Source organism: Ixodes scapularis, unplaced genomic scaffold (genome assembly GCF_016920785.2).
Source record: "Ixodes scapularis isolate PalLabHiFi unplaced genomic scaffold, ASM1692078v2 PGA_scaffold13__105_contigs__length_92229423, whole genome shotgun sequence".
In the NCBI taxonomy this organism is placed as follows: Eukaryota; Metazoa; Arthropoda; class Arachnida; order Ixodida; family Ixodidae; genus Ixodes; species Ixodes scapularis.
In genome coordinates this window covers 64,751,379-64,773,935 of record NW_024609839.1, presented here as the reverse complement: position 1 = coordinate 64,773,935, position 22,557 = coordinate 64,751,379, and the positions used below count along the sequence as shown (strand labels likewise).

The 22,557-nt window shown below is 46.1% G+C and overlaps 1 protein-coding gene across 1 annotated transcript; it reads left to right on the top strand.

Annotated features, from left to right (window-relative positions):
* The first annotated feature begins 6,454 nt into the window (after positions 1–6,454).
* LOC120837069 lies at positions 6,455–10,642 on the top strand. Its single transcript, XM_040206244.1, has 3 exons — positions 6,455–6,476; positions 9,096–9,221; positions 9,303–10,642. The coding sequence occupies exons 1-3, from the start codon at positions 6,455–6,457 to the stop codon at positions 10,640–10,642; spliced, it is 1,488 nt and encodes a 495-aa protein (XP_040062178.1).
* The last annotated feature ends 11,915 nt before the right edge of the window (positions 10,643–22,557 follow it).

Here is a 22,557-nt window from a genome sequence, read left to right as displayed (position 1 = left end):
CCTGGCATCCCATTCTTTAATTGAGTGGGCAGGTAAGACACTAGACTAAGTTGTGTGCTGATGCAAATAGCTTTGCCAGCATCATACATTGTGTATAAAACAGAGTATACTTTTAGAAAACAAATAAAGCCATTCAGCCTTTCTACTGAATATGTTTGTTCATTAGTAAAACTTGGTTCAGTGGACATATCACATTTCAGCATAGGCATGGACATGACAAACACAGGAAGGCAAGGTCAATTACAAATTCTGCAGAGCAGTCCAGGTGGCTTCCACGTGGTTCATGCAGAGCAGATGACATCCCCCTCCCCTCCCCCCAGGAAACAGATGAAGCACATCCTTGACGAATCTACTTCAGACGTGGAAAATACCGAAATAAATATTAGGGTTTCTAGGCAAGCAGAGTCAACCAAATATTTCTATGGACATGCACACCACGAACAGCTTTGGTGTGAGGGTGAGCCCTATCTGCAGCGACAATACTGAAGCCTCTTATGCCGCTGTCACTAACACATCATGCGAATAGTCACTCAGCGGTTGGCATACTTGGGCATTGATGAAGTAAAAGGATCGTCAAAGAGTGTACTAGAAATATGAATCAAAAGGGGACTGTGTCTTGACATTCGTCACGATAGCTGAATGATCACCATCTGTTGGAACGGGTTTCTGGATGTCAACAGCCCATCTGGAACCCAGAAGCGACGAATGATGTTGGAAAGTCAGAAGGTTTGTCACTTGCACACTGGTTCCCGTTTGACCTAGTCTGCTGAGCGAACAAAACAAATACATAGATATTAGTCATGGTTTACTCCCGTGTCAAATAGCTAGGCTCATTAGCTAGGCTTGGGCTAGGCTTGGACAGCGCGCAACCTCCGAATTTTTAGCTCGAGATGTCTGGTTCGAAGATACACTGCGCGACACATTTTGCAGAACAACGGCACCGACATTTCTTTGGCTATTCACTCCTACTGGATAATGCGAAACGCCAAATTTGTACTGTCAGATTTGGTTCACTGCATTACACGTAAGAACCATTCAAATTTAATTCTTGTGAAGAAAAAAACACTATCGCGTTTTTGTGGCAACTTTTGAGTCTGTTTTTTTAGTGCCATGATTACAACCGTGGACTGGAACTATAATACCAATTACGATATTTGACTATACTGCGTCTCACCTAGGTGCGAACAAAGCGAAAATTACAAACGCAAGGACGTGAACAGTGCTTGCACTGCATGAACGCACATGCATGGCAGCTACACTTAAAAAAAAGGGTCAGTATAGTCCTCCCTAAAGGGAGGAGCGCTCTTGACACATATGTTCCTTCAGAAAGGGAGAACCTTTCGTCCCTTAAGCAGGGGAGCAAAAGTTCCTCCGTCGACTGCATCTCATTATGGCGGCCACGAATCGAGCAAATCGAGCTCGATAAGGCTTAACGAGAACACTAAGTCTATTGTACGGAGCGAGAGGAGCAGCAAATAAAAACGTAACACGAGCTTTCCGCGAACTGTATTTATTTCCGAAGTTTCTTTACCCCTGCAGGTAAAGAAACTTACGTTTCGAAAGCATGCAGTCACTCAGTCTTCTCATCGTCAGCACTGCGATGTTCAACGGAGACAACCGGCACCCAGTTCGCGCATTTTATGTCTTACCTTTGCTATTCCTCGAGCCACAATTCCTTCGTCAACCGTTGCGTCAATCGCACATCACGGAGGAGTGAAAATCATTCACCCGCAAAACCAAAAGCCGCTCTCAAGAAAAAAAAGCAAATCCGAAGCAACCTCTTGGCTTACCTCAGCACGGTAACACGAAATTATGGTGTAGCCGCGTTAGGGTGGCTAGAGACCATAGCCGCGTCGCCGCGTAGCGTACAAGGATGTTAAATCGCTTGCCACCAGATGGCAGGGTCAAGCAGAGTAATCGCAAGTAGCTGGCTAGGTGGCGCTAGGTACCGCCCAATTCATGTTTTACAAAAAATATTTTTATTTTCTTACGCCACAATTGCGTTTCCTTTTCTTCGGGAATCTCTAACAGATGTAGACACGTTACGCACACTACAAGCATCAGGTGAACATATATTGAGCGCATATACAGGCATCGCACATACAAGCATCAATACAACAGCACACTACCCCGATCACTACTCCCGAGCCTTGCGTTTCCGTCTGTTATACTGGTCGTTTTGAACGTACGGAATGTTTCGGTGACTCCCTAAGCAATAAAAAATATTCCGAACATGTTAATTTTTTTCCAGCAATGTCCTACATCTGAGACTATTTTAATGGCTCAGGGGATGAATCTCTTATTAAAAAGAAAACGCTCGATCATGCCGTAATTATTTGAAAGCCAATAAATCGAGCCGCTCCAATGTGTTTCCAAGCCACGAGTTTGTTTTCCCGCACGGCCCTTCATAGCCAGTATTTATACTGTAGTGTTTGTTTTTCTATTTGTGCTGCTCGCGCACGGCTGCAATTGCCGTCTTGAATTAATCTTTGTAGAGCGGATATTCACTCAGCTGGAAGTGATGCTTCACGGGCAGAGAAATCGCTTTTCGATGAACTTGAATGCAGTCAAAGCCGCGACTTGCGGCAACTGTTAAGTGTACGGAGCTACGCCGTTGCGAGCTCGAAAACTTCTAGCGCTCATCCCAGCGCGCCACTTGGAGGGCAGTTTCTACAGGAACCGTAATATATTTAAACAATAAAATAAAGAATAGCATTTTTTTTCGATTTTATCTGTTTTTTTTATGCCAAACTTCAATTGTAAATATACGTACTACTTTCCGTCATACTTTTGTACTGTTCAGTCTTTTCCCCAGAGCGCAATCGCTCTCGGGGACCGACAGTCAGATTGGCCACTGTACGATAGGAGCTTACCGTTCAGACCAGCGTTCCAACATGACTATCCACACGTCGATCGACTGCACCTAATCCCTTAAGTGGTTTTAAACTCTTTAATGTAAAGCGGAATGTCATCCTGCGACACCCCGCCCCCACCGATCACGGCCCGACATGCGGCATCAACGCCCGACAGTTTACGTCATCTCATCTCTTTGTTACACCCCTGATACGCGAACACACGGTCACATCGGCGATAATTCCAGTCTTCTGTTCACAACCCACAACACTGCCATCACGATGTCGCTGACACGCAGAAATACAGAATCACGTCGAACGCCGGTTGGCACTCGGCACGGGGCAACAGAACCGAACTCAGCACGGAAGGCACCCAGGCAGCCGGCAGGAAAACTTGCCTGCTTTGTACGCAGTTCCCGCGATTTCCATAATGTCAAAAACGTCGACACAGGTCCTCGTGGTTTCGCTGCTCTAGCAGCTCTAGTTCCGCGTGTGCCCTGCAAATCGGAGACGGCCGTCTTAAGCGCGATCCAAACCAACGCTTCTTTTTGCGCCTGTAGGTCGTGCGGCTGCGGATGTGACGCATTTCCTGACGTTTTTGCTGTTTCCGGGCGCGCTTTCTGAGTCAGAACCGTGCGCTTTGGTTTGGACGGGCCAACTTCGGGCGAGCGCGCACGCGCGCAACAGACTGGCCGGCCAGGCCAGTCTGTCACAGCCAGAAGGCGGCGAGAGAGAGAGAGAGATCGCGTTGTTATGTTGGAAGAGAATAAAAGTGGGGGGAGGAGAGGGCCAATTGTGGATGCGCACCGGGCGCTTTTGTCACTTGCTCTGAGAAGGCGGCGAAGAAACGCGGAGCCGGAACTAGCTTGCCCTCCACCGATTGGCCGGGACACAGGAGCGCCCTATACGTCACCGCGCGTTTTTGAGCGCGTTGAGAAAGAAGTTGAAATTGTCTAACTTTTTTGTGCGCGCCCGGAAGGAGCGAAGAAGTGGCGCGTCGTCACGAAAATACGTCACATGCGCAGCCGCACGACCTACAGGCGCAAAAAGAAGCGTTGGTTTGGATCGCGCTTTACCCAGTGTATGTAGCGCTGCTGGCACTGCTCCGGAGCTTCGCTGTTTCTAGCGGCTTCGTTAGCTCGTTTGATAAAATTAGTGGTAAAAACGTCAATGCAACCGAAATGTTCTGCACGTTTGGAATAAAAGACGGAATTACAGGCGGCCTTCGCTGCCGCTGAAGCTCAATCAACTCAACATTAATTTATTAAACAACGTGCGCGATGTGCTCGAAAAACGAAACCGAAAGATGAGTCGGGAGGGCGAAAGCTTTCTCCGGTCTGCCTGGAGAAGGAGGAAAACGTATCGGTGAATAATAAGGACTTTAATTTTCCTTTCATCGGTCTGGGTTTGTTTTATGTGTGTTTTGGTAAATAAAAACAAAAAAGAAAAACTAAAAAAAAAAACCGCTCCTCTGGGGACCGAACCTTTGACCACTTGGTCAGTAGCGCGATGTTTTACCCCTGTGTCACCTGAACAAGGAGGAACTGGCTCTCCTCCTTGCATCTGAACTGCCGTTCCTCCCTTCTCTGGGCAACTTGTCCGCAACAAGTAGGAACAGTCGCTGTTGCTACCTTTCTCCTCCTTTTTTTCTTAGAGTGTATGATTAAAGCTGGGGTTTCGCCCATGTGGATGTGACGTCGATCGCATATAAAATGAAATGGAGCATAGTTTACAGAGCCACCGTGCAGTTTCCAGTCGAAATGGTGAGTTATATTCTTAAATATCACCTGCGAAGGTGGGGTTCGGAGGATCGCGAAAGCGCTACCTTCACAACTGTTTTTCAAGTAATAGCCTGTCGACTCCGCGACGCAAAATTTACAACGACCTGCTAGAAGGCAAAATGCGCTGTGTTTGTAAAGGAAGCACAAGACAAACAAGCACACTTATGGCATAATCAGACGGCGGTCTCTTAGCAACCGGCGCAACCGTTTTTTCAATCGCGACTCTGGGCAAGCGCCTTCATTTTAATGCTCTTCTTCGTCTTGATCTTGGAATCTTCGAAATGCCATGAGCAGACGACGGAGGAATCGTAAGGGTCACAAAGCTGCTCGATCTTGTGAACTCGACTACATTAAACAAAAGACTCACGGTCGCCGCTACAGCACGGTTTTGCAGAAAGAGAAAGAAAATGGTAGGAGAGCTCTGAAGAAGACCATGCGTATTTTGACCTCTGGCAATTGTGTAAGCACACCGTCCTTTGCATTTGACAGTGCTATGAAGCGTTTTTTTTTTTTTTTTTTTTTTTGTGTGTGCCCAAGGTCTTGTTTTGTGGGTTTTCCAAGAATGTTAACGGTTGTGCTGGAGTTACCTGTTGTCGCATGTGGCCGGTCAACCCTCAAGCGAGGTTGTCAGGGCGGCTGGTCGGTGTGAATCTCTTGAATCTTTCTGAATCATGAGTCATTTGGATCTGTCTGGGTGTCCGGCATTCGGTGAAAAGGAGGTGTTGCTATTTTCGTGGTGAGGATCTTGACGCATATCTAAGTGCAGTCGTGTTGAAATAGACTAAAAGCTATGGTTGAGACTTGTTGCTTTGTCCGTTTTGTACAGTTTCGTGCCTCAGTTACTCCCAATTCTACATTTATTGATATATTTACATGAGTAAAAGGGAAAGAGGAAAAGCGTACAGACACACCGATATATTTATTTATGCATAGTATAGTAGGTCAGGCACATGCAGAAGCAGAAACAAAAACTCCAATACTACATGTACACCACCCCCCCCCCCCTCCCCCATAAAAAATAATGGCAGCACCGGCGACGCGCCGCATTTATTGGGCGGCGGTGGCGGCGGCGGCGGCGTCCTGGCTGTGGGGATTGCGGCGGCGGCGCGGCGCCGCGGCGCACAGGTTTACTCCCGACATGCGCGAGGGCGGAGCTTAGTCGTAATCGGTCGAAGTCGTCATCAACCTCCTCTCGCGCCTTTGAATCTCCTTCTCCTTTTCCATGCGCAGAACACGAAAATGAGGCCACTTCCGCGGCGTATACTCCGTTCAACCCAAAGCTGAGACTACGGTGGGAGCCACGTCCCCGCCAGGCCCATCAGCCGCCTCCCTCTTATCACCTGGCCCGGCTCTCTGTGCAAGGGTATGGGCGGGAGCGTGATAACGTGGCGAAAGCGAGGCGTATGACTGGTCCAACGCGGACGTGGCTTCTTCCACTGCAGTCTCAAATTAGAAATAAATGGAGTACAGCTACGTTTCACCGACTGCTTCGGTACAACGGTTAGAAACCGAGAGGCAAGAACGCCGAGTTGTGCGGTTCAAAATATCCGATCCCTGCTCTCGCGTGAGCAACGTTCTTAAATCATGCGCTGAGCTTGTCCTCCATTGTGATCGTCCAGTGAGACTGTCTAATAGCTTCGTGGCACGGCCTCGGAGCCACAAAGGCGTCGCATTTTTTTTGGGGTGAGCAGTCCCGTATCGTCTCCACGGAGACGAGAGAGTAAACTTGAGTATATTTTCGAACTCGGGGCACTTTTGAGCCACACGCCACACGCCAACAGCCTGATCTACGTATCGCGCCGGTCTAGTCAACGCAACACGATGTTGGGCTGTGGATTCAGAGGTAAGCTTTACACTTAAACGAGTCTGTGCGTTCTCTTTACTGCAGAGCTCGGTGACAGCCAGTATTTGCGAACAATAGAAGAATGACAGGGAATGACGAAACTCAGAATACAATTAAATATGAAAGTGGACATGTGCGCAGGAACCTTGAGCATCACGTTTCACAGTGCTTCGGCTTGGGCAACAGAGGATTACTGCAGAGGATTACAATTAACGACACAGAAATGAGAGTTCGCGTTTCTGTTTCGTTAACTGTAATCCTTCCGCAGCTCAGTTTCTTCAAGGTATGGCGTTCTATTTGCTGGTTGTCCCCTCACACCTCGAATTTTTAAGATCTACTCGTATTCTGAGCTCAATACTTCGTAGGGAACTATAATACCCAGCCGGCAATGAAGTTTGGTTAGACAAGTGGCGCAATCTTGTGAGGAATTTTCGTAACTCTTGCAACGGCCCGCGGCCGCGATCATTGAACTCCATCTCGTGCTCGAATCACCGAGCGCCGTTCCGAACTGTGACGCGCTTGTGTTTAATCGCTCGGTGACATCGCCTTCCGAAATCTCTTTTTTTTTTTTGTGGGCCACCAGCCGCGCTGACTAGCAGCCGACCGAGGCGCCTCCTGTTTACCGCCCTGGGGCTATTGTCCGTCGTGATGAACGGTCTTTGTTCGTGCTTTGCAGTAAAATATAACTTTAAAACTTTAAATTTATATACAAAATGACCTAATTAGGGACAAAACAACCTTTTCTGAGATATATCGTCGGAGTTATATTGAATATAATTTGAGACATGAACATAGTGAAAAACCGTACACAAAAAGACAACAAAAGAGGAAGGAACACAGAACACAGACAAGGAGCGTCAATTCTATAAAATACAACGGTTGAGGACAACCTACGGGGTGTGACATATGAGTCCTATAAAATGGAATTTATATAAATCATATAAAACAGAATTCTTAGAATAGGATTCAAGTCATATCAAATCGAATTCACATGACATGACTTGAGTCCTACAATATAGAATTTAAAGAATTCATTCAAGGTATGCATTCTATAAAATACCACGGTTCAATACCTATGGGAATCAGAAATTAGCATATTCAATACCCCATTTATTAAACAATCATACAGATATGATGGAAATAACACGAAATAGTGTTCCTAGTTACAGATAAAAACCTCGTAAAAGAATTACTTCTGCCACGTCCTACATAATAAATATAGCTCGCCAATTTGTTTCGACGTAACATTCTGTTTAGTATCGTTAATGTATTTTTAGTGCTTTTCTTCATTGTCGGCACTGCATAAATATGACGTGTAGCTTTTTTGACGTGCAACTACAACTTTCTCTGCGCTTAAAGGGGGTGCAAAGTTGTGTGGTTAATTTTCCCGCCAACTTTAGCGGAGAAACTGAATTGGTCTGTAGGTCATGTGACCTTGCTTATACCCGAGGCACGGGCATTCGCTTCTTGCGCACTCGCCATCTTCATGCGGCACAAGCTCGTGGACCTATATCACTTCTATAGAGAGTATTCACTGGACGCCATATCTGAGGGCGATGTTTAGAGCGCATGCTCGGAATGAGCTCACGTTAATAGACGCTTTACACATGCGCCAAATTACATCCGCCATTGCCGACCTTCTCTTGTTTTACCGAGACACCGAGCCATCAAAGACGGGCGTTGACGAGTCTGCTGAAAGACCAGTGATGGGTGGAAGGACACGGTAAAATCTAAAATGGCAATGACCTGGCCTGCTATGTTAATGACGAAGTGAAGCGAACGGAATAAGAGGGAAAAAAAACTGAAGGTAGGTCATGGCGGCGCCCATGCACAGCTACTGCAAAGCGTCTATAGGCTGCTAAAACCGGCAATCTAGGTGGCGCGGAATGGACGTGGCAAAAGAACTGTGGAAGCACGCCGTCTGCACGCACTCAGCAGTCGCGCACACAACTATGCCCTATATGAAAGGCACGGCCTTTCATATATCATCTTCCTTTCATTTTTCGTGCCACCCACCCGTAGTTCTAGGTAAATCTATGCAGCATACTACACCTATCCACCGACCGATATGTTTTTCTTCGTGAATTTTATAATAATAATAATATTATTGAGCAGTTGGCTTCTTCTGTCAGTGGTGTGTTGTTTTATCACTTATATGTTGTTTTTACTGCTAGCTGACGCAATATGTTAGTGTGAATGGGCCTCGTAAGGTGGAGTTTTTATGTATTTTACCTCGTTCTCCTGACACTTTGAGTGCAAATCAAGATCAACGAAAAAACAATTCTCAAACTACCACGCGAATAAAAACAACGGTAACGCGCCGCTTCGAGTCAGTCGGCCTTCGATCGCCGCTCTAGGATGCGCGATATGTTTGTAGCTTTAGTTGAAGGCACAAGCTCAACTAATTAAATATATAATTTCATTTCTGAATTCATCTTTCTTTAGCGTGGCAGTATGCAATGACACTTGTACTTAGGTTATTGAGCACAACGCCCAAGCACGTGGTAAAAAAGTGAAAGGCGAAAGCTTGGAATCTTTGAATGGAAAACATGCATAACATAAACCCCAAATGTTCTTCTCACATATGTCATTTATCATAAGATGTAATATATTTTACAGCATCGTTTTGCAGAGCAACCGAGGGACGGCGGTTGTGCAATTTCCTCAAACGGCTGACAATTTTCTTGCTGCTACTGGTTGGCCTCCCAGGAGCCTACGTCTACAAGAAACTGACTGCACGGAAAGGTGAGTTTAACCTCCGATCTCAGATCCCGAATGTACCATTGGCAGTCAGCTCCCTGATTCTTCGACTTCTCTCTGTTCCAGGCTCGCATAACGATTATACTTGTTTGAATAAAAATCACCGGGACGTGACGCTCGCCATCAAGTCTTTCAATAAAATTCTTGCTGCAAGACTGATTGCCGCCAGCGACCAGCCGAAGCTTCAATTCGCAGATGATGATACCTGGGTTGAGGTGTTCCCGGATGCTTTCGTGTACTCGGCGTTTCTGGAAGAAAGGCAGGCTGGAACGTGGCAAGTACGCTTGATCAGTGTTGTTCGCAAAGATCTCGCCATGCTACGGCGCACTCCTATTGACGTACAGTGCTGGGTTGGTGCCGGGACAGCGGTCTTCCTTGCTGAGGCGGGATTCCGACTGGTCCCCGAAGATCACGACCTACAGTATTCAGCCGCCTTTTTCACGTGTCCCGTAAAACTTCCGTCGGAAGTTATAGACCACCCAACAGTGCGAGTCGCTCTTGGTTCACATTGGAACATGACTCGACCAAAATGGGTCAAGGTCCATAAGGCTGGAAACAGTTCCCTCAAGTTCTGTTCCGTGTGCGTAAGACCAATCAACGTCCAATTTAACCAACTCTCCTTGATTACAGAGTTTATTGGTTACTACACTTCCATGGGTGTCAGTCGCTTCGACTTTTACATTTATGACGTTTCCAAAGAAGCCGCACTTCTCTTGTCTCATATGAAGGGTCATTCAGGTGCCCTGATCCAGCTGCACAAGTGGAACCTCAGCCTCAACAAGTCTCTCATTCTAGAGTGCGGGCAGTTGGCCGCCGTTCAGGACTGCATCTACCGCTCAAGGTTTGTTTCAGAGTACCTCATCAGCGTAGACTTCGACGAATTTCTTGTCCCCAGAAAAAAACGTTCTATTCCCGAAGCACTTCTCAGCGTAGAAACAGCAGTCGGCAGAAACGTTCTAGGAAGCATGGTCATTCAGAACCAGTTTTTCTGCAGGGAGTATCCATACAACTCAGCCCTTCTCCGTCAAGTGCCCCCTTTACTCTCGCTAATAGAGAACGTCCGTGAAGCGATACCCTGGGAGCACAACGTTCGATCCAAGTACATCACTAGGCCTAACGCCACTGTGGTCGGTGGAGTTCACTTCGTATGGGAGCATCGTCCAGGGGTAAGGAAACTGCATGTTCCTGCGGACGAGATTGTGCTACATCATTACCGAACTTGCTGTGGACTTACGAAGAGTGCCTGGCTAGGTTTCTTTCCATATGACTTTTTGCAAGAGGAAGAGGTCGAAGATGACAAGTCAATGTACGCGTTCTCGAGGAATCTCATGAAGTCGAATGCCGTTTTGTTTGTAAAGAGTCTTCTGCAGGAGGCAAAGACAGACGAGTCATTGCACATAACATAATCTGCAAAGAAACTCACTTTTGGCGTTCTTACTGCCTTTCTATGTGACGTCATTGAACTCTTAGTCAAATGGCAGTGCCAAGGTACATATAACCACTCGTGTCATTGTACATAGCAGACCGTTCTAGCTATCACGTGTCTTTGGCCTTGGCATGTCCCTCTTGTTTATTTCATCAACTGGTGTCATGCCATAAATTGTAGTTTAGAAACGTCTTTGTTTGCGGTATACACAAATTCTCTGGTGAGCCAAGAGTGCACACAAGATATAATAAAATATTGAAGTCAATGCTTTTTGTAGCCATGCTTCCAAATGAATATATTCTATTAAGCGATTAATTAACGAAATCAAAGCGATGAAAGGGCTATTTGTTGTGTGTCTTTTGGCAAACATTCGATGCAGTTCTTAAACTGTCCGACCTAGTTACTAAATAGCACTCAGTTCGCATTTGTTAAATGTTGGACAAAATTAGCAGAAAACGAATACTCTATAACACGCACCGCTTGAACTTTTCTAGAGAAAGGTCACAACACCGTAGGCCCGCTTTCAGTTTCAGGCTCGGAGATCCTTATTTTAAGCTCATTTTATAGGTTTGTACTTTTCATGGATATTTCTTTGATCCACTTACAGATGGCAAATTTCTTTGTTGTCACGTTTTTCGCGCGTGGATGTCCCGAAATCACGGTCAAATCCTACTCAAGACGCTCGCATATAAGTATGTCTTCGGTGTAGTTAAACGTATAAAAGGCCCACTTTTATTACCGGAAGGAAACAGCGTGTTAGCGAGGAACTTAACTATAGGTCTACACGTTTCCCCCCCCCCCCCCCCCCTTTTTTTTGTGCTTATTTGTTTTACTTACGTTTATATTAAGCTTAATTTTTTTTTCGAACCCAGCTCTAAGACGCCCACTTCCGAGTTGAGCGGCGTCGCCGTCGCCGTCGGCTTAACCGTGCGTTGCATTATAGGACGTTTCCCATTATAAGCTGACGCACGACGTCACGTGTGACGTCACGAGGGTCACAAGTGCGACCACGAGAGTCACGACAGACGTCATAAGGGTGACGTCGCGTGTGACGTCACCCTTGTGACGTCACACGGGCATATTCTCTCCTGCGTACTTTCTCCTCCTCCTCAAGAGCTGCGCTCAAAATCGACATTACGCAGAATTGTAAACGTCTCATTTTTTACTCCAGTTTTGACCATTGTGGTTAGATTTGCGGGAAAATGCTCACCTTTTTGACAGACCCAGACACTTTTGTCGAAATATGAGTTTGAGTCTAATATCGAGACTCAAGCATGGAAACGAACAAAAAACGTGCTTTCCGGAGCAGCGACATTTTTTTTCTTAATTTACACTCAGCTAAATAATTTTTTTAAAATAAAAGATATAGCAAGAGAGGCAGGGAAGACGTCTGCTTCCCATCGGCACTCACGCAGTGTAATCGAGTAAAGAGGCGAGACGAAGAATCCTTTAGCTAGAGTGCCTAAATGTTGCTGCAAAACCACCGACCATCTTGCCTCCCACCCATGTGTAGCCGTTTATGAACTGTTTAAAACATTTATTGAGCGTTACCACTTATCAAACGATTGACTTTAAGAGCATGTAACGTGACATGTTCCTTGAACCATGCGTTTGTCGCCTCTTGCCCGCGCGACACCGTGAGGCTATCGCCGCCGTCACCCATGTCCTAACGGTTTGGATTGACTCGAGTAGTGGCTGCTGAAGTGACTTCAGATCAGTTTCGTTCTTCCAATAATTTTTTCTCACTGACCTTCTCTCCCATTTCGGAAGTGACGACACCGGATACAGTCTGGCGCCTGCTCGCCCGGCCGTTTGGAGCTCGGGCGGAAAAAGCACCCAAAAGTTGCGGGTGCCTGCCCGAGAACCACCACCCGAACGGTGCGCGCCGGCCTGAAATTGGCCACGCGAACACTATTGCCGTTTTTCCGGCAAAATAAGTTGCCGACGACTGACCACCCGAATTCGCCATAAGTCTCTCCTCCCGCTTCCCTCGTTGCCACGCGATGACGCAACGCTTGCACGCTTAGGACCAATTTGCGCAAGACGCGTTCGTCGCTGCCGTCAAAGGCAGGAATGGGAACTGGGCTACACGAGCTTTTGTGGCCACTTCCACGAGCACGTCGACGATTTCAGCATGGACCGAAAACCAGAGCGTAGGGCGGGCATTGATTCTGCCTCAAACCCGACCAATCTGGAACACAGACCTTTGAAATGATTTGGCAGTCATATTATGGCAAACAAACATCGAGTCGTGGGAGGTGTTTTGAGTGGAACTCGCGCATCAAAAATGAGAGAACATCACCTGGAAGATGAAAATAAGTTGAGGAAAGTCGTTCTAGCTCTCTTCGTCTTCCACTGATGTCCTGCCATTTTTTATGCGACTTCCCGGTTATATGTTTGGTATAGACTCCGATCTCAAACAAGGGCTGCGCTAAATTGTTCTATATTCGTTTTTTTTTGTTGTTTTTTTTCTAACTAGCGTTTAACGCGTAGAGGTAGTTGAACAAGAGGCGTCAGACAGCTGCGTATTCGGCAATCTCTTGTGTTTGTTGTTGCTGTTGTCTTACATTTACAACGGGTCTTTATACACATATTTACATTCGGGGAGAAAAAACATCGCGCAACATGAAATTATAAAATGGCTCTTTACTCAATATTTCCCCTCTGTCCACAAATTCATTACTCGGTCCGAAATAAAAAAAAGCAAAAAAAGAAAGCGCTTCACACTGTTGTACATCATCTTTCGTCTCCTTAGGTAGAGCATGTCAAAAGTGTCCAATGTCCGAAAGGAAGAGTTGAAACGCCGTCATCGTCGATAAAGCGCTTGTTGTCAAACGGGTTCAGTCCTATTTTCTCCACGACAACATTCTTGTTTTCGCACAACTTACGAGCGATAGTCTGTTGCGTGAGCCTGTGCACAGTTTGTTGCTCAAGAGTTTGTACGGGTTCTAATTTTCGCGACTTGGTGGTTTCTCAATATAGATTCTATTATGTTTACATTTTACCAGAATTGTTCGCGGGATCTATTATTCGCGAATTGAAGGCAATTCGCGAAATTTCGCGAAAATTAGGTTCTCGTAAAAATTAAGTTGTTTACAGTAAGCGAGGTTCTCTAAGGTCGGAGTAGACCGCGCGATACGAGACCGTCCAGTCTAGACATGTCTGGAAATGTCTCGACAGCCCGAAATGTGATAGTCTCTTTTTTTCGTTTAATGTGTAATTCAATACTCTGCTTTGAGGCTAAACTCGCTCGCTTTTTTTTTTTTTTTTTTCCTGTCTCGTTTTTTTTTTTTTTTTTATTTATAGAGATTAGTGACGCTCTTGCTGATTTCACAACGAGTCCTCATTCTTTGTAAGTCGCTTGGTATGAAGGTCCGGGTGGATCGTCGCCTCTTCACTGATTTCTCTCCAGAAGAAAAGGTAATGCTAGAAAAAGCTTTGAAGGCCCGCTGTACACTAATGTGCTTATTTGCAGACTGCCACATCACCTCGAGCCACCGTCACCCCCTCCGGTCAGCTTAAAATTGACAGGATCCTGCACAAGCTGTCTTCACTGCAATCGTCGTCATCGTCTGCGTTTCTGAGCATTGGCTCATTCCCGTGCAACGTCAAGGTACCAGTGCTGGAAGTGAGTCGAGTGGACACACGCTGCAGGCCATCCGTGTGTGTGTGTTTGACGCTCCAGCTAGAGAAGGATGTGGTAAAAGTATTTTTACCGAAGCGATTCGTCGAACTGACCGAGGAAGACACCAAGAGAATGAGGGCGATGAAGGGACTATTGGTATAGAAAAAGAGCGGTCACGAGCGGTCACCACTGCAGTCATTGCTTTCTAGTACTCGGACGAGGATTGTGAGCCGCAGAACAATTTAAAATGGAAACCGGTCATTTGTGTGATGTGCGAGAGCGGCAGCAGTACTCCACCGCGGAGTCGTTACAGATCCACCTGGCCCAGGTTCACAACATTCCCCCGCAAGATTGCCTTCCCTTCAACAACTCACTGTGCGCCATTCGGAACTTTACTGCGCGTTATGATATGCATTTGCACGAGCGTGACCACGAGTCTCACGATGTATCCACGCTTTTTCGTCTTTAGTCCGACGCACTGGCCAATGTTTTTAGGCATTATGAAATGCCATTGCGTTTTTTTTTTCATCGCATTACCCGTGGAAATGACTCGTCCTAATGCCGACGACGAATTCGAATTCAGCGTGCACTACTTTCATTCTCTAGTCCATTCGGTCTGGGCCGAAGGTAGCATTTTCAATGCTCTACAGACAACATGCGCCGAGATATATATCCGCTCGTCTCGAACAGTATCAAGAACATGGACCCGGACTTGTCGTCGCCATTCAGACCTGCACCATCACCACTGGATGCTTCATTCCGCAAACGGTCGGTTGTGCAAGTTTTGTGTTATCCAGGGAACTCCCAAGCAAAAGTGTCTACTGAATGTGAACGAGCAACTGAATCACTCGGAAAGAAACACAAGCTTTGTATTTTTATTGCTCGCCGGTCTCAATCCCGCGCCCTCTAATCGATCGAGAGCTTCTTGGTAATGAAAACATTTGATGAAGTATTGGTTCCCCACCAGTCATCCAGTGACGTTTCCGCAAAACGTGCAGGCTTTCAAGGGAAAAAAACTCCGTGTCCGTCAACGTATACGGTTACGATCGAGAATACAGGTTCGCCTACCTACTCAAACTCAACGATAGCGGGTTGGAGAGGCACGTGAATTTGCTACTAATAGACGATCACTTTGTTCTAATCACCAACTTTGCCGGAAAATTGACGAACAGGGAGAGTCACCATTTTCGCTGTAAAAGGTGCATGACGGGCTTTCGCTTTTGCACTGCGCGAGACGGTCATTTATCGATGTGTAAAGAAAAGAAGGCAGTCACAACAGTGTGTCCAGCAAAGGGGAACGCGTTGTACTTCCGGAGCACACACATGATAAAACCTTTTCTCTACTTTTGCGTCTACGATCTCGAGGCCATTCTGGAAGCAGAAAGCATGGGTCAGGCTTACGAAAAGCAGGTCCCCAGTTCGTTTCGCATACTCGTAATCCGATTCACGGACTCGCACATCGTCCAGCAGTTTTTGTACCGGGGCGAGGACTGCGTGGAAAAGTTTATTGCAATCCTTAATCAATTGTCCAAGCTTATTGGCAGATGGATTCGAAGTGAAGAAGTGCCAATGGTGAGCGTGGACGAAGAGGCCCATGGGTCGGCCTCCCACTGCTCGATTTGTGGCGAATCGTTCGGAAAACGAAAGAAAAAAGTCAAAGATTACGATCACTTCAGCGGATCGTACAGGCAGTCGTTGCGTCAGGGATGCAATTTAAATTTCAAAGTAAACAAGAAACTCATTCCAGTGGTTGCACACAGCCATTCGAATGACCTGGCCTTTATTTTACCGAAACTCGACTTAATCGAGACTAAAGATATTAAAGTACTCGCCACTAGCTGCGAACATATTAAGAGACTCGACGTGGGTATAACCTGAGGTTTTTCGATAGTCTAGCATTTCTCCCCACCAGCTTGGACGCGCTGGTTCAGGACCTCCGTTCCAAAAGCCTAGAAAACCTGTGCTGCCTAAACCAGGTTTTTCCGCAGCACGCCGAGCTTTTGGCGCGAAAGGCGTATTTCCCTACGACTATACGTGACCAGTTTTAAGGCTTACCAGGAGCCCGAGCTCCCGTCGCGCGGGTCGCTTTACAACAAGCTTAACGATAGCCGAATTTCAGAGGAGGACTACCGTCACGCCCAAAGCGTCTTTCAAACATCCAATTTCAAAAGCCTGGGAGAACACAGTGACTGCTACCTGCAACTCGACTGCCTACTTCTCGCCGATGTGTTCCAAAATTTCAGGAAATGGACTTTAGACACGTACGAGATTGATCCGTTACACAACGTTTCCCTCCCCGCGTTCAGTCTCGCCTGCGCACTTAAACAGACTGGGGTAAAACTGGAGCTGCTCGACAACGTGGATGTGTATTTCTTCATCGAAGCGGGTCTGCGAGGAGGAATCGTTCAATGTGCCATTCGTAACACGAGAGCTAACCAGCAAGGAACCGCATGCTTCGATCCCGACGCGGAGGTTACTCCCATTTTATACCTAGACGTGAACGGCCTGTACGCTTTCGCAATACGACATCCCCTTCCATGCGCCGATTTTCGTTGGCTAGATCGCCAAGATATCGACGCTCTCCGATTCCATCAGATTCCCGACGACGCGCCCGAAGGTTACATTTTAGAGGTGGACCTCGACTACCCTGAAGAACTACACGATTCGCATGCGGACTTTCCCCTGGCTCTCGAGAAACGAGGAGTCCCGCTCGAACGGCTGTCACCCTAACAGAAAGCGCAGGTCCAAAAATTTCGCCTACCCGAGCGAGAGTCTGAACGAAAGCTACTTCTAACCTTATACCCAAAAGGAAACGATATTACGTCATTCACTACCGAAATCTCAAGCTCTATCTGGAGTTGGGTTTAAAACTAAAGGTCGTTCATCGCGTTTTGAAGTTTTCGCAGGCTGCATTCCTAAAAGATTTCATCGACTTCAACCACAACCTCCGAAAACAGGCAACAAATGATTTTTAAAATAACTTATATAAGCTCATTATGGATTCAATTTATGGCAAGACGATCGAAATCCCACGTCAGTTCAAGAACGTTGTGATTAGCGTGAGCGAGGACGAAGTGTTGAAAGACCCGCAGAAGCCTAACCTCAGACAGTTTGCGGCAATCAGCCCGACCGTGGTGGTCTTTCAGTTTTCTCAAAGAACCCTACACTTGAACGAACCCGTGTAGGCTGGTTTCTCTAATCTAGAAATGTCCAAACTGGTTGTGTACGAATTTTTCTACAAGCAGGTCAGGCGCGTTTTCTCCGACGCTCGCTCAGGGTATAGCGACACGGACTCGCTCATCCTCCAAATTACCGACCCGGATGTAAACTCGAAGCTCGCCACCCTTGCCGAAACTCACCTGGATACTTCTGGTTACCCAGCCGATTCCCCCTTGTTCTCCTCCGCAGACAAAATGGAACTAGGAGTGTTCAAAAACGCGTTCTTAAAAGATCACATCCTTAGAATTGTTTGTTTAAAACTAAAGCTCTATTCAATCGATTTAGCTTCTAGTAACAGTGCGTGAGGGTGAAAGGAGTGAAAAAGTGCGAGATCCTTAAGTTAACCTAGGAGCTCTACGTTCAAACTCTCGAGCAACAAGCTCTGCACAAGATCACGCAACGGACTATCGCTCGTAAGTTGTGCAAAAGCAAGAGTGTTGTCGTGGAGAGAATAGGACTGAACCCGTTTGACAACAAGCGCTTTTTCGACGATAACGGCGTTTCAACTCTTCCTCTCGGACATTGGAGACTTTTAACACGCTCTACCTAAGGAGACGCAAGACGATGTACAACTTTGTTAAGTGTTTTTTTTTTTTCTTTTCAGACAGAGTGATGAATTTTTGTACAGAGGGTAAATATTGTGTAAAAAGCCATTTTATAAATTTCATGTTGCGCGATGTTTTTTTTTCACCGAATGCAAATATTCGTATAAAGAGCTATTTACCTCGCGCGATTTGTTTCTCAATGATTCTATATCTGTTATAACTTGCTGTCTACACGCTGCCATCGGAGGCAGGGGCCTTATGTGTCATTATATTAAAGGGTGTCGCTCTGGAACGCTTTGAGCTTGGCTACACGAGCTTTCGTGACTACGTGCACGATCACCTCGGCGATTTCAGCATGGACCGAAAACCAGGAGCCTAGGGCGGGCATCGATTCTGCCTCAAACCCGGCCAATGTGGAACAGAGACTTTTGAAATGACTTGACAGGCATACGCCGAAGAATCATATTTTTGGTATTAATTCCGACCTTAAACAGGGGCTGCGCTAAATCGTGCTACATTCGGTTTTTTTTTTTCTCTTTTTTTTCTTTAGCTAGGATTAAACGCGTAGATGTAGTTGAACAAGAGACGTGAGACAACTGCGTATTTGGCAGTCTATTGTGTTTGTTGTTGTTGTTGTTGTTGTTGTTGTCCTTCATTTTTGGCGGCTCTTGAGTTTTAACAATAGGTACAGAATAACATATGTTGAGTCACAGTGAAAAAGGTCTGATATCCGTGTCGCCGCCACTTCAGTCAGTTATTCGCCTTCTTTTGTTGAATCGGATCTTGTAGCCGTTCTGTCGGCTGTACGTATATTGGCCGAAGGTGAGTTCGCTTATTCCTGAACTATAATGCGGATTTTTTAACCATAAGGCACGATGGTATGGTTCCTTTATATTTATCGCCAACGGTCAATGGACGTGAGATGAGCATCTTGTATGGACGACGTGTACCCCAGACCCGTAATATCGATGTAAATAGCATCACTGATGAATTTCTATTTAGACGGGATTTGTTTGTCATGCATGGTGGTTTTCCGATTCCACTTGTTAATTTGGTTTAGTAAATATACTTTTGAATCGACGATTTGGAGGCAATTGTAATAGCTAGAGTCACTAAATAAGCTACGCTTTCAGAGTACTGCATTCCTTTTCTTTGGCATTTTGCCGACAATACAGTCGCTCTACCCAACAATATTCTGGTTCGCTGCGGCCTCATTGAACAGCGACAGTCACATGAGTCGCTATCATCATCATTGCGTTTTCTCAACGCCCCCATCTTGGGTCCAGCGCCCCTCTGCCTGCTGCTGTTTACTGTTTTCTGCGCGCGCACGCTGAAGTTCGTCGCTCAGCACGCGCTATTTCCGTGATACGTCGAGATACGAACAACACGACCTTGATTCGCTGCCACATCTGCGGCTGCAGCAGCTGGCGCAAGCGACGGCTACAGTTCGGCTTGGCTCGGCTAGAGACACTCCTCCATCTGCGCGTGGAGCCAAGATGGCGGCGCCTGACGCGCTTCAGACGCGTAGTTCTGGAGTTTCGGTACTCTGAAAGCGTAACTTTATTTAGTGACTCTAGTAACAGCCAGCGCGGACATTCTGCAAAACCGTCTTGTTTCCATGGAGATGTAACAAAACAACTAGAAATGTATAAAATTAAACTTTCCGATTTTTTGCCTATATAATTCCGTTGTTACTGCCATCCATTTAGAAAATTCTTGATTTGACGGTGCAATGAGATACCTCTTTGTCATAAATTATTTGAGAGTTAAATATTCATAAAAATATTGCCGCGAAAACCTGTTTATTTTATAACACAGATTGAAAACCAAAATAAAAAAAGGCAACAATCAGACTAAAACACCTTCACCTGAGCCTGCCTAAATTTTCATTCAGGTGTTAGGCGCAATAACACCAGTGCATTTATGATACAAAAGGGTCGCTACCTGGTTTACATGCCGCGGTGTTATTGATCGATACACATGATCCAAACGTGTAATGTGCGACATACAAAGAGTTATTTTTTTTTAATTTGACAGTTTTTTTTATTAATTTATTCAAATGTGTTTCAAGAAATAAAATATGTTGCGAAAGTCCGCCCTGTTTTTAAAAGTTAACATTTAAAACGAAAAGAAAACGGACATAATGTGCAAACTTGAGTGTGTAGCTGCGTCTCGGGACGCATCTCATTATTTGTGTTGCCCAGTAACTCCCCTGCACTTGTACTAACAAATGGCAATTTTGTAGTTCAAACTCACTGATTGGTCGGCTAACATTATTGAAGCATTAAAGGTAGGAAAAAAAGACAACATTTCGATTGCATCTCAAAACTTTGTATGTTGAATTTTAATGTACAGTTGAATTCGCCTCTAAATAGTGCAGAGCAAGGAAAAAGCATAATAAATAGTATTCATTTCTTGAAAGAAGTTTTTTTTTTTTAAACTTTAAATGCACCTCTTCGTTCTTATTGTGAGTAACGTTCCATCTTTAAATACCACAGCAACGTTATTTTTTATGCTTTGTTGTTTCTGATGCTGACGTGAACAGCCCGAGTTTCTATAGAGTCATTTGTTTATGAATGTAAGCAACCGCTCTTACTGCACTGTCACCGCTGCTTCTAAGATTTACGCTTTAAATGGCCTAAGAGTTGAGCTTGTTGGTACATACTTGTAAATATATCAGCTTGAACTTGAGATTTACTTGACATCTGGCAGCTCATCGCAGGACATGCCCAGTGCAGTGCAGCTTTTAACAACACAGCCATTCTTGCCAGCAACAACAATCCTCGTGCACGTGGTTTGCTCGAGGCGCTCGCTATCGAGGAACACGCGGGAGATTGCGTCATCATCCCATGAATCACCGTTCGGAATAAAGAAAGACAATACCTAAGAAATGTCACGCCCCGAACAACAACAGCACAACAAATTACATCTATACATTAGCAAGCAGCGTTCACCCAGTGAACCTTCAGCTGGAGCGAAGGACCACGCAACGTTACGCCACTTTTAAGCAGTATATGAACTCTTCAATTAGTGTAGCGAGAAAGCAAATGAAAAGAAACGACTGATTGGTAAGTCGAGTTGCCACAGTGACGAGCAACAGAAGCGGCTGCGCGCGGCGCAGGGCACAATGCCTATTGTTTTGTTATGACAAATGTCAACACCTGTTGTGTCAAGTTATGTTTTTCAAGAAGTTATTTCGCAGCAGTCGGCAATCTTCCCCCGAAGAACACGCTGCATTCTAAGAGGGTAAGCTTCTTTCTACCCTCCATTTCGTCGAATAAGTAAACGAGGCCGTCATAAACCGCCAAGTGCCAAAATGGTGCTACATACACCGGGCACTGTGGACGCGCAAGAGTCGTCCGAGTCTGCTTGAGCCTATTTGAGCATCACGGCGGTGAGCCCGTGACCATGGTGACCGCGGAATCCACTGTTGCAGCGAATCTCGTGCCTGGTATTAGATTTGAATGGAACAGCGCAGATATGCAGTCACACTCACAGGCACACAAGAAAGAAACAGACTCGCAGCGCTGAATAACCACTACGGTGGAAGAAACATTTAGGGGATGACTTTCTGTCCGGACGTGGCGACCATATTATGTTCGGCACACCCAGCGCTTCACTCACACGGGGATAGATGGCGCCCAAGTACGGGATCCCTCCCAAACCGATCGCTCCGGTTGTTTCTCTCAGCGGTGGTCCCGCATTCCCTCGCTCACCGCTTCTTGTTGCACCTCACCGCCGCCACGCCGCCACAGAGTCGCCAGAGTCCGTAAATCTGCGTTCCCTTCCTCCTCCTTCTTCCTCTTCGGGTTAAGGATCATTTTCGTGCACTATGGTGGCACCTGCGATCGTCACAGCAGCAGAGCAAAACACAAGACGAGCCACTGGCCGCACATCACCACACCGCCATATCGCGAAAAAGGCGAGCACGAAACGCCGGCGAACCGCGGCCGCCGAGGAGGGACCTCATACCTCAGCGCCCTCAGCGGCGGCCCGGAACTAATTACTCCTGGTTCGAGGCTAGCTCCGAACACCATCTGGCCACTGTCTCCCCACGCGAAGAGCGGGCGGAGTCATCACCTAAATGTGTGTCTTCCACCGTGCTGTGACGTTTTCAATAGACGTTTTCAAAATCCACTTGAGTGCACGTTTAAGATATCTTGGCGGCACATTACATGTCAGAAAGTGCTGTTGAAGAGGCATTTAAAGGGAAATGCGCTTTCTACACTTCGTTACCAAGTGAAGAGACTATCGTAATCGAAGAAACTCCAAAGAAGAGACGTGCAAATCAATAGTACCTTTTAGTAAAAAAAAAAAAATCCAGAACCAGGAAAATTGAAAAAATCTGTCAGCAGACAGTATCATATTTTCAGACGTACGTGTTTCTTGTCATTGACCCTTTATAACCGGACAATGAAAAGCTATCGGTGTGAAAAACACGTCGTTGCCAAACTCGAGTCAGTGCAGAGTAAATCCCCTTTTCTGAATAAGGCACTGTATTTATCA